Source organism: Nelumbo lutea, chromosome 2 (assembly GCF_056320005.1).
Source record: "Nelumbo lutea isolate HS-2025 chromosome 2, American lotus-T2T, whole genome shotgun sequence".
NCBI lineage: Eukaryota > Viridiplantae > Streptophyta > Magnoliopsida > Proteales > Nelumbonaceae > Nelumbo > Nelumbo lutea.
Window position 1 is genome coordinate 53,817,170 of NC_142685.1, and position 12,183 is coordinate 53,829,352.

Sequence of the window (12,183 nt, forward strand, 5' to 3'; positions counted from 1 at the left end):
TGTAAGGAGTTGTTACTCACTTTTAGTCCTACACTCCTCTATCAGATATTCCATAAACAATATTTTTTTCCTCATACAGAAGAGAGCATCTATTTTATCAAAGAAGTGCCATACATCAAGATTACACAGGAAATAACAAAACACTTCATGGAAACATCAACGCATACGGCACATTCAAAGACGAGTTCTCAAAGCAATTCTACTATCATTTCTATGACTTCTAAATTTTGCTTCAAAGTTTATATGACCACACTAATCTATAACCACAACAATTGCAAACAGAATCCTTAACACAGAAAGGAAGAAACAATAACAAATGCATATAAAGTCCACTTGCATCTAACTTTGCCTTGATTATTCGAATACAAGGGTCTCTACAGAAATGCAAGAGCAGAGAACAAAAGGTTTGGAAACAAAATTAACAATAAACAAACATTATTAATTTAGCTCATTGGGCTTAAGACCAATTCAGAGATTTTACAAGAGTAATGCGCTTACAAGGTTACAACATTCTGAAATTGCTTGAATTTATAGACAACCAGAGAAGCCAAAGTTTCCTTAGTTTTCCTCGATGATAAGGCAAAGCAAACTGGATACAGAAACCATCAAACCTTATCTATATGCTCTTAAATTTGTACTGTGTTCAATGCAACGAATCCAACTCATAAGATTTTGAACGATCTAAAACAAGACAGTTGTGCTGCAAGAAAAATAAATCCAACCCAGAAACGATTATAGCAGAACTTGCTTACAGAGTCTGTACAATCTAGCATAAAGCTTAGGCTAAGTACTACAGATTCAGGCATTGAGCACATGCAACAACACAGAATCATTTGAGAAAAAAAGGAATTCAAAGCATATAGAGTTCTGATACAGCTGAAATCACTTCAAAATACAATAACAAGAGGATCAAAAGACCTGCAATACCGGCCTCTTTTCGAGTTTCTTGATCTCCTTGTCCATCTGCCCAGTGAGCATCAACCCAAACATCTTGAAATCACATAAAAGAGACCAAAGCGGATGCCCGTATGTTGCGGGAATGTTACCTTCGACAAAGAAATGGCTGTACCAGGCAAAGCCATAGCCAAAGAATGGCACAAAGAACAGAAGCCACCAGTTGAATAGGATTGAAGAAATCAAGAAGAGAAGACCTGTAAGCGTGCCTAGAAAATGCCAACGCCTTGTCGACGGTTTCGAGTGTTGGTTGACATAGAAGGGCCAAAACTCTTCCAGGCTTCTGAAGTTCATATCTTCTTTTTCCTTTTAAGGAAAATAAAGGACCCAAATGCAGGTTTTTCTTTATCGTTTGGTGTTCCTCAAAATCCAGGAACTCAGAATTGCTCGAGTATGGTTAATGCCAAGCAGACAAAATTCCAGGTAGGTGATTTTTCTGCTTGTGAACTCAAACAAAATGCTCAAGTTGCAATTTTTCCTTTCGCTTTACTTTCCTTTCTCTGGTTGGAGGAGTTTTGGTTGGTTTGAAGGGTGGGTTGTTGCTCTCAGTAAAGAATTCCAGGTAGGTTGGGCGTTTGAGTTCTTCAACTAGAAACAATAAAAGGGATGCGGTTCGATGGTTTTTGTGACAGTGATGGAGTGACTAGAACCTTGTTTTGGAGTCCGCGTCTGCTACTGACAAAGCGCGCCTCAGACTAACCTCAGAGCATGTTCTGGCCGCACATAGAGAACATCTCCCCCATAAATGCTCCAAATACAGAGTGAAATGTGGGTATGAGGTCGGTGTGAGGCGTGCTATGTGAGTAACAGATCCCAATTCCTTCCTTTGGTAGGCAGAGAGAGATCGAATATTGAATCTAATCGGGGGTGCGGCTCTGAATCTTGAATCTCTTGTTTTGGTAAGGAGAGAGAATTTAATTGCTCGGCCCGGCCCGGTCCGGAAATTTTCAGTCGTGGGCTTAAGGTTTTGAAAGTGTGTTGTGTAATGAGTAAAATAACATCCCTTTTTAAAGTTGAAACCAAAACACCTGAGCTTCCTCTCTAGATCTCCTTTTCTTTATAGTAGCAAAGGTATACCTGATTTTTGTAGGTCACAATTTTACATGATAATTGAATTCATATGATATTATGGGCTTCATCCATTTTACTGTTAAATTGCTTAATTACGATTATGATAGAAAAATGGTTTTGTTTTTAGGTTGGGTTGGAAGAACATGTATTCTATATTATTAAAATTTATTAGATATAAATGTAATTAATAGAATTTATTAAAGAGAAAAAGAAAAAAACAGTTAAACATAGGATTTAATGCAAGATAATGGGAGTTGGTACCTCAAATATGAAACTTAATGAGAGAACCATAGAATGGGAGTTGGTACCTGGTAGGTACTTGGTACCTTAAATATGAAACTTAATGAGATGAAATATACTGTGTTTGATATAGCTTTTGTTTATTAAATAAATGTTTGTATTTTATTTGTCTTCAAAACCAAGAAAAAGTACTTCATAAACCATTTATTGACAACTAAGCGCCATTAGGCACCACATCATCTAAAGAGTGAATAAACGCTTAACCTTGGGGGAAGTGTTAAAATGAATCTTCCCTCAATGGTTAACGTACACATAAATCAAGACCAACTTTTATCAATGCCTATGCATACAGATCATGATGGGATAAATGTTGATTGACGATGACATGGCACTGTTTATCAAATAAACATAAGCCATATCAAACATCGCCATAGTAGTTCAAATTACATTTTTAGTTGTCACATTTCATCATGGTTTTCGAACCATTGTTGACCCAGATGGTAAGACTGTTTGGCTCGGGAACCTTCCAGGAAATCGGTTTCGTTTTACACCAACCAGTCCCAGGCCAAAAACCATTGAATTGGTCAATGGCCCATTGACCCAGGTGGTCGAACAACCAACCCGTTCAACGGTTTTTGCCATTTTTTAAATTTTAATTGTTTTTTTATTCTTAAATTTATTTTGTCAGAACGGGCCATCCATTCAGATCGGACGGTCAAACCATCGACCCAGAAACTGGTGGCCAAAATGGTTTCAGTTTCGGGTCGCTTTTTTAAAACATTGCATTTCATTAGAGGTATAAAACAGGTCATCCTCCCTAGGGATAATTTGGGGGGGTCAGCCCACGACCCAAGCCCATGTGAGCCCATGTTGTGCCACGGCCTAGGCCGAGTGGGCTACAGGTCGTGCTGAGTTGGGCCACAGGCCGGGCCTTGGGCGTGAATTGGGCTAGATTAGTTTTTTTTGTTTTTTATTTACATTTTTTATTTTTTTTTATTTCTTTGTTAAGTAAAGCTAAAATATTTAACTTTCTTTTGGGAACTATTTGAAAAAATAAGAAATCCAACAAATAAATAAATAAAAATACTTAACCAAATAAGAAGTCAAAGAGACAAAGACTCAAAGTGAATAACAAATTGGAAGAAAATAAGAATTTTATTTCATTCAAACTTGAATGATATAAAGCATACAATGGTTGGATGAATGAAATATGAAAATTGAAAAATGGAATAAATTAATAAAATATAAAAAATACAATATAGTTACAAATTGAAAATAAAAAATTATTTTATTAAAAAATATCAAATAAATTAAATAAAATTAAAACAAAATTTATAATAATTTGAAAAAATACTATACAACTATTAAGTATAAAAAAATATTGAATTCATCATTTTCTCCTATTGTTCTTGACTTTGATCATTGTAGGAATTGTAAATGGTGGAGGATAGGGCTATTTATAAGAATTATTGAATTCGTGTGATGAGAATGGTGGAGGATAGGGCTATTTATAGGAATTGAAAATAATTCAATTGCCCAAAATACCCTAAAAACTAGTCATTTTTTAGTTGTTTGTGAGGGGTATTTTGGTCATTATAAAGTTATTTATCACTTTACCCAAAATGCCCCCCAAACTACTTGTTATATAGTTGTTGGAGGCATTCGTGTCATTCTTCCCCCCCCCCCAAAAAAAAAAGCAAAATACATAAATATCCCCTTATATAGCTGTTTATGGTTGTTGGGGGATATTTATGTAATAAAAAAAAATCCACAACAACTAGTTCATCGGGTGGGCTGGGTGCGGCCCACTACGGGCTCGTGGGTCATGACGGGTCATGCTGGCATGTGGGCCATGGGTCGGGCGGCCCGACACAATTTACACCTCTACATTTTATGAGGGACCAAATTAAAAAAAAAAAATAGGGGTATTTAATTAACAATAAGATTCAAAGAAAGATAATGAGATTTTTTTTTGTAACTAGTAAGTGTGCACATGCTTTGCACGTGGTAATTCTAGATGATGATAATGATAGTAATAATGTATCCCAAATTTTCTATAAATTTCATGTATTTTTTATTTTATTTTTGTTTTCTATTATTAATCAGATGCGTATTGCAAATCTAAATCTAATTACATAAACATCTCATTCGAATATGTGATAATTGGATTGAGTTGTGAAATTTCAAGTATCATTGATAGGCCTACTTATTCATATTTTAGTAAAAAGAAAATTCAACAATCTTATTTATATTTTTAATAGTAGTGTAAATATAGAATTATAGATGTGTTCAAATTTTCTATAACTTTTTTGTATTTTTGTGTGTAAAAATAATTCTAATATATCACACTTATTTTTTGTTTAATATGATAAATATATGATATTATACATGTGCCTAAATGTTTTTTTTTACAAAATTTATGTTTTTTTTTCATTTTTATATTTTTATATTTATTAACTTTTATTAATTATTTATGGCATTAAAGGTTAACATGTTTTACCCAAAATTTGAACTATTGATCTTTGCCAAACAGTAAAATAATTTCATTTTTTGTTAGTTTTAAATTATGTATTTCATTTTCATTACCAATAAAAATAATTCTTGCTTATTATAATTATTTTTTAATTGAATTAATAAAAATATCATAAATGTGTATAATTTTTTCTATTTTTTTGTAAGTTTCTATATTTATTTATATTTTAAAATTTTTATTACTTAACTATGACTCTGTAGGTTGATCAATTTGTTTCAAATGGTTGAACTACTTAGCCATCACTTGGATTAAAAATAGTTTTGTTTTTGAGTCAGTTTTAAAATATATGGGTTTATATTGTTCAAAATATTGACACGGATCTAATTTAATAAGAGAAAATTGAAGTTAATAATTTAAGTATAAGACTTAATGAGATGGGAATAAATTAGGTGGGAAGTAATAATTGAAGTTACATTTTCAACCATTAAAATTAGAGATAGACTAAATACACAATTATGGGTATTTTAGTAGCCATTAAAACTGGCATTAAAATTATAATAAAATGGCTTTTATACCCTTTTTCAAACAAATAAGTAGAGAATAGTTGTAGTCCAAAAAATGTTTCACCCCCCCCCCCTTCCCTTCAAATTTGGTGGTAGTGGGATCTAAATCCCCCCTTTTATGAAACAAACCAGTTAACATACCGACCGAGCCATCCCTTAGTTGGGTTATTTGATACCTTAAATATAACACTTAAAGAGAGGGAGTTGGTTGAGGTTAGGGTTGTTTATAATCGGACTGACTCTACCGGTCTACCCAATGGTTGGTTCTAAAAGAAGTTAGTTGATTTCAGTTTAAAAATGTCAAAACCTAACTATTCAATCCTATTTGTGGGTTGTGTATTTGAAACCCAAACCGAAACTGGCCCGGATGACATATGTATAGTGATAAAAAACCTTGGGTGCTTAAAAAATAACTATTACCAAAAAATAAAATGCAATCCACCACCAACTCGGTCCTGTGACTTTATTTTCTAAAAAAAAAAAAACATAAAAACAAAAGGGTTATGCTTTGATGTAAAAGTCATATGGAATGAGGGAACCTCAGCCTCTCATCTCAAATATGAGAGCTGAGGTTATCAAGTGGGACCTATGGTCATAGAAATTTTGGAAGGGGAGATTGTATGGTCACAAGAAAACAAACATACACCTACTGTTTTCCACATACTTAAACATTTGTCACCAAAATAAGTTTTATAAAGAAGGTTGTGAAGTGTGAAAATTATAATATCAATTCCATTAGATTGTGTTTACAAAATTAATGAATTAATGTATCCATAGTCATCTAAAAAAAAACCTTAGAGGACAAGCATTGCAAAATTTGATTTTTGGTTCGGTTTAAGTCAAACTGATGTCAATCTTTTAAAACGTTAAAGTCCATTTTTGCCTCTAGTTGGTCAGTTTCGATTGACCACAAAGTCAATCTAAAATTGTTTGTTCGGTTGGCAATATTAAGTGAAACTAAATCAAACTAGCCCTTGATAAACCCTAATTGAGGTAAATAGTGGTTTAAATTACATTTTTGCCCTGAACAAAATTTAAAAATGAGGGTATGTTGGACAACTAAAAGTTTCATACTATGGATTTGTATTTTTTATAATACTAGTATTTGTGTGTGTGACAAATTTTGTGATGATAATAGTCTATAATATCTTTTCAATTTTTTTTGTATTTTTTTATATTCTTACATCTATAAAAATTATTCTTATTTATCGCATTTATTATGATTCATTAATATAAAGATATGTCCAAACAAAATTCTTGCAAAGGTAATAAGAATTAATAAAAATCTTATTATTCTTATTTATTATGGTTCATTAATAAAATTAATAATTTTTATCAGTTACCTTTGTTAGAATTTTATTTGAATTCTCGTTACCTTTGTAAGAATTAACTTCTATATGATAAATCCAACTTTAGCTCATTCAACCGTTGAAAACATTACAATGAACTACTATATAAAATACCACTTGCTCTTGTAGATATCTTGCCATCCAATGATGTGGGCTTTAAAGTAACAAACATGAAAAATTAACCCACCATATGGTGGGAATAAAAGAAGAGAAAACCATCTACTACCTTAATGATAAGAAATGAACCAATGAAAATAGGTTAAAAATATTTTTAAAAAATAAGAAAATAGTTTAAAGGATAAATTGCTCATCCATTAGCAAATTGGAAATCTCTTCATGATGGTTAATGTGATCCAGCATTGGCTATTGAAAACATAAGGTCTACTTTCAAGTTTAAAAAAAAAATTAAATAAATGAGAGGATAAATTGCTAAAACCTCCCATAAAATTTTTGATCATTGCTGACCCCCCTAAAGTTTGGTAAATACAATCATCTCACATGAACTTTTTGACATAATTACAAGTAGACCCTATGTTAGAATCTTCTAACAAAAAACACAAAAATGTCCAAAATACCCATCTGGTTACTTTTGGCCAAAATGTTTATTTTTCAAATTTTTTCTTCACATCAATCACTACCCAATCCCTTCTAATCTCTTTTTCGGAATTGATGTGTATTCCAAATTTGCCCTTCATATAAATTGCTTAAAGATAAAATTGTAACTTTAAACTCTCTTTTTGTTGTTCATAACATTTATATTGTTTTTTATGTATAAACCAGTTCCAATAATAATCACATGGGTATTTTAGACATTTTCATTTCTCTTAATAGAGAATTTTACAAAGGGGTCTATTGCAATTGTGTCAAGAAGTTTAGGGGAGATGATTACAATTACCAAACTTTAAGGGAGGTTTGGGCAATGGTCAAAAACTTCAAGGGAGTTTTCAGCCCATGGTTTGTTTTCCAATTATTGAACAAAAAGAGGGATTTTTGTGTATTTTCCCTAACAATCATTAAATGGGGATGTTAAATAACATTTTGCCATTGACTTGTTTTACAATTATGTACAAAAAATGGAGTTTTGTGTCTTTTTTGTAATAAGCATTAAATGAGAAAACAAAATTACATATTTACCATCACAAAAGCCAACCATATCTATATGTACTTTTATAGATAGTATAGATAGATTTACTCCTTATACTTCCCTTTAATTTGTGACAAGTATCTACTATCCTTACATCGTTCATTATTTTTCTTTTTTTTTGTGAGGGTTCTAATTAATATTATTTTTATGTTTTTGGGTATTATAAATTACACATTAAAGCGGCATTAGAGCCTTCTAAAATAGTGGGGGTTAGAGGCCGGGGATCGAACAAGGTGCATCTGAGATTGTGATGTCCATTGACCTTACTTACGATGAAGGGCCAGTAGTTACAAAGGTTCGATCCCATTCCTTGATACCTGGAGGGTCACCATCTCAACTACTAGGTCATCAACTTTTCATTTTGTTAGGCTCAGTTTGAAAGGAGTACAATACAAATATGTATAGTGCAAATACATACAAAATACAAGGTTTTGCATCCTGCAAATTTACATTTGTTCTCCTTCCAAACTGAGCCTTGGTAACACAACATTCTTGCCCTTATCAAGAGCATTATAGAGCCACCTTGACGGACTAAAAACCATTCATTCTACAAATCAAACCCCATCATAGGCTTGGGGCAACCAAAGTATGTAGGTTTTTTTGGGACTCGCCTTCCCTTTGAGTCTCCAACTAGGGTGATCATTTGCAGTGCTTGAAAAAGTGACCTAGTGATAGATAATGTTTTTTTTTTTTTTTTTTCAAGCAAAATAGTTCAAGTTGAAATAAAACCTACATGTGCAACTTAGCTTGTCCAATTAGCTATTTCAACATTGATCATCAGTCCACCTTGGTTGCACCTATTAATAAAGATCTATAGCCCAAGCCCAGGCCAAGCTTCTAGATCTATTACCTTAAATATAAAATATAAGTTACAAACTACTCTTAACTTTCAGTTTCAGCACTTTACCCCGTTATTATTATTTTTCCTATTAACTTTAAAAAAGATTTTTTTTTTTTCAAAAAGTCTTTGAGAAAGATTCTCACAGTTGTTATGTGCATGTTTAAATATTTCTAAAACTCCAAACTGCCCTTACATCCTTTTATAATCATTTTACATAAAATTGATAAAATATAACAAAATACAAAAAAAGAAAAGAAATTTGCAAAAAGTGCAAGGAGGATATAAAAAACGTTGAAATTTTCTAAAATACTAAAAATACAACAAAAGATATCATGCTTTAACCTGTCTACTTTCATTATTTTAATATTTTCTTCTCTTAGCCTATCGAACTTTGAATGGACATGCAAGTAATTGTAACTTTTATTGTTAAACTTGTTAATGAGGTATAAAGATGCAAATGGATTGGATAGGATTCAAATCAGGGTATATTTGAATTTGATTCAAATTTGAATCCGATCAGGATGTTAGATATCCAAATATGATCTGATCTGATTTCATTTGAAAAAAAAAATATTAAAAGGAAAAGAAAATATAACAGATTAAATAAAGAAAAACAAAAAATACAAGTAATTTTCAACTATTTTTATCATATATATACATGTTTTTTTATAAAAAGAATTAAAAAAAAGTAATATAAATAATACATTTATAAATAAATAAATATTATATTTATGGATCCTATCCTGATTATCTGATCCAATTCGAAGATCCAAAATAGAAATATCTGAATCTAAGAAAATAAGATTGGATTTCAGATAGTCCAATCCATTTACACCCCTACTGAGGTAGGGGTACAGTGATACTCTAACGTTTAAGGTGGGTTTTGTTATAAATGAAAGTTTGAAGGGGTAAGTGTCATTAAGGCTAGATTTGGAAAGAGTACAAATATAAATATGTACAATACAAATACATACAAAATATAAGATTTTGCATTTGTAGTTATTCGAAACTGAGCCTAATTACAAGGTGGAATTATGTAACATCATCTTTTTATATCATATGATAGGGTTTTTTATAGTTCAGTCCACCTCAGAAATCTGACCCCCACCGTACAAGTCAGATGAATCCTACCTGTGGATTGATGCCAAATTTACGGGTAGGATGTGGTTTGGGGGGCTACTAGTAGACTAGGAGAGGGCTGCAATTTTAGATTTCTAAGGTGAATTGCAATCCGCTTATCCCTACATATATATATATATATATATATGTGCCATTACCGATTATAATATTGTTATCTATTTATTTTAATCAGGTTTTAATAATTACTGATTATTACAGTAATTTAATAAATATATAATTAGTGATTATAATTAATAATTACAGTTATTACAAATATTGTTAATAAATAGATATTTAATTTAATTTTACTTTAAAGTAAAATTTTAAATATTGTTATTAATACATACTATTAATAAATTTAGTAACCTGGTTTTAATAATTACTAATTATTATAGTAATTTAATAAATACATAATTAGTGATTATAATCAATAATTCTGTTATTATAAATATTGTTAATAAATAGATATTTACTTTAATTTTACTTTAAATTAAAATTATAAATACTGCTAATAAATTTAGTAATTATTGTTATATTAAAAATAATTAAAAATGTTATTAAAAGTATTGTTATTGATTATTAAATAAAACATTATAATTACTGACTATTACTGATAAATATTATTAATTTAATTTAATTATGGTAATTATTATTTTAATGAATATTGTTAATAAATCATATTCATAAATTTAATAATTAATGTTATATTAAAGATAACTAAATAATATTATTAAAACTATCATTACTAATTATTTAATAAAATATTATAATTACTTACTATTATTGATAAATATTGTTAATAATTAAATATTTAATAAAATAATGTTAACAAAAATCAGCAAAAATAATGTTTGTCTATTTGCTTATTGAATTTCTTTGGTTTAAATTTTTTGGGTTTTGTGCTTTCAAGATTATTACATAATGTTAGTTAGAAATTCTATTTGCATTTAGCTTAATGAATTGCTTCAAGGTTCTAAATATTGACACGAGCTGGTACGCCCTATCTCGGTGCTTTTTTTTTTTATGTTTTACTTATTTTTTTCGAAATTGGTTCAGAGGGGTCAGTTTAAGGCATGGCTACCCTCTGAACTAGTGGCTGACCCGATACAACCCTTGTAGGAGCATATCAGGAAGCCACCAACACGATACGTCTCAGCCAATACGGGCCGATATGTGTCAATACTTTGAACCTTGAATTGCTTTGATTTACATTTATAGATTTTGTGCTTTGAAGATTGTTACATATTATAAGTTAAAAATATTGCTATTTGATTTTTTTTTGAAATTTGATAACTGTTATACCTAAAATTGTCAAATAATGTAACAATAACAATTATCAAATAATTATAAAAATGATCAAACATAAATTAAAAGAAATTACCATTATTAGACATAAATTACCAATATTTATAGAAAAAAATACTAAAAATAGATCAAAAGAAATGATCACAAATTAGTAGACTTTAGGATGATAATTACTTGAAATTACCAAATAATATAATCCTAAATACATTAAAATAATTTGCCAAAAATTATCATAAATTAGTAGAAATGTCCAAAAATAGCAACTAAATTCCATAAAATTGATAAAATACTATAATTTACCAATAAACTATTATATAATGAATATAGTAAATTAGTATATATTTACCAAGAAATTAGTATATAATAGAAATTACCAGAAATTATATAATAGAACTAATTTTCACTAATTGACCAATAAACTATCATATAATAAGTATAAAAAATAAGTATATATTGACCAAGAATTCTCATAAATTAGTATAATATAAATTACCAGAATTAGTAGAACTTAGTCAAAATACCCACTAATTTCCATAAAATATTATATTTACCAAGAATTATCATAAATTATTATATAATAGAAATTACCAAAAATTAGTAGAACTTTGGGAAAAATAACCACTAATTTCCATAAAATATGATAAAATAGACGAAATTAGTATAACTTTGTAAAAATAACCATTAAATTCTAAAAATTATTAGAACTTAGGATGTTAATTACTTCAAATTATCAAATAATATGAACATAAATAAATTACAATAATTTGTCAAAATTGCATTTTGTTTTTCCGTGCATCGCACGGTCCCCGCTAGTATTATATTATATTATATAACTACTAAAATGTGTATAAAATTTATTTTGTATTTTACATGAAATAAATAACACATACCTTCATTATAATATCACATAAGCCACATCCAAAGCTTAAACTTGATGTAAATTCGAGCTTGAACCCAAGCTTAGTAATTTTAAAGCTATTAGGAGGAAAGTCCATAAATTTTAGAACTAGGTTGGATTGGGCTACAAACGATCACTCTTTGTTGAAGGTAATCTTGATATCATTATCATCATCTTCTTATTCTTATTCTACCGTGGTGTCCACTCTGGAGGATTCCGCCCATGT

General features: G+C 29.8%; 1 protein-coding gene across 1 annotated transcript; it reads right to left on the reverse strand.

The window, feature by feature from the left end:
- Nucleotides 1-317: 317 nt before the first annotated feature.
- Nucleotides 318-1,897, reverse strand: LOC148870753 (uncharacterized). Its single transcript, XM_088967684.1, has 2 exons — nucleotides 919-1,897; nucleotides 318-700 (listed from the first exon to the last, which is right to left on the reverse strand). Exons 1-2 carry the CDS (start codon nucleotides 1,246-1,248, stop codon nucleotides 644-646), a joined length of 387 nt encoding a protein of 128 aa, XP_088823810.1. The 5' UTR covers nucleotides 1,249-1,897; the 3' UTR covers nucleotides 318-643.
- Nucleotides 1,898-12,183: the final 10,286 nt, after the last annotated feature.

Coding starts and splice junctions, on each gene's coding strand:
- LOC148870753 (XM_088967684.1), bottom strand. CDS start 1,248: ATGAACTTCAGAAGCCTGGAAGAGTTTTGGCCCTTCTATGTCAACCAA. Junction 701..918: donor AAAAGAGGCCGGTATTGCAG/GTCTTTTGATCC, acceptor TTTTTCTTGCAG/CACAACTGTCTTGTTTTAGA.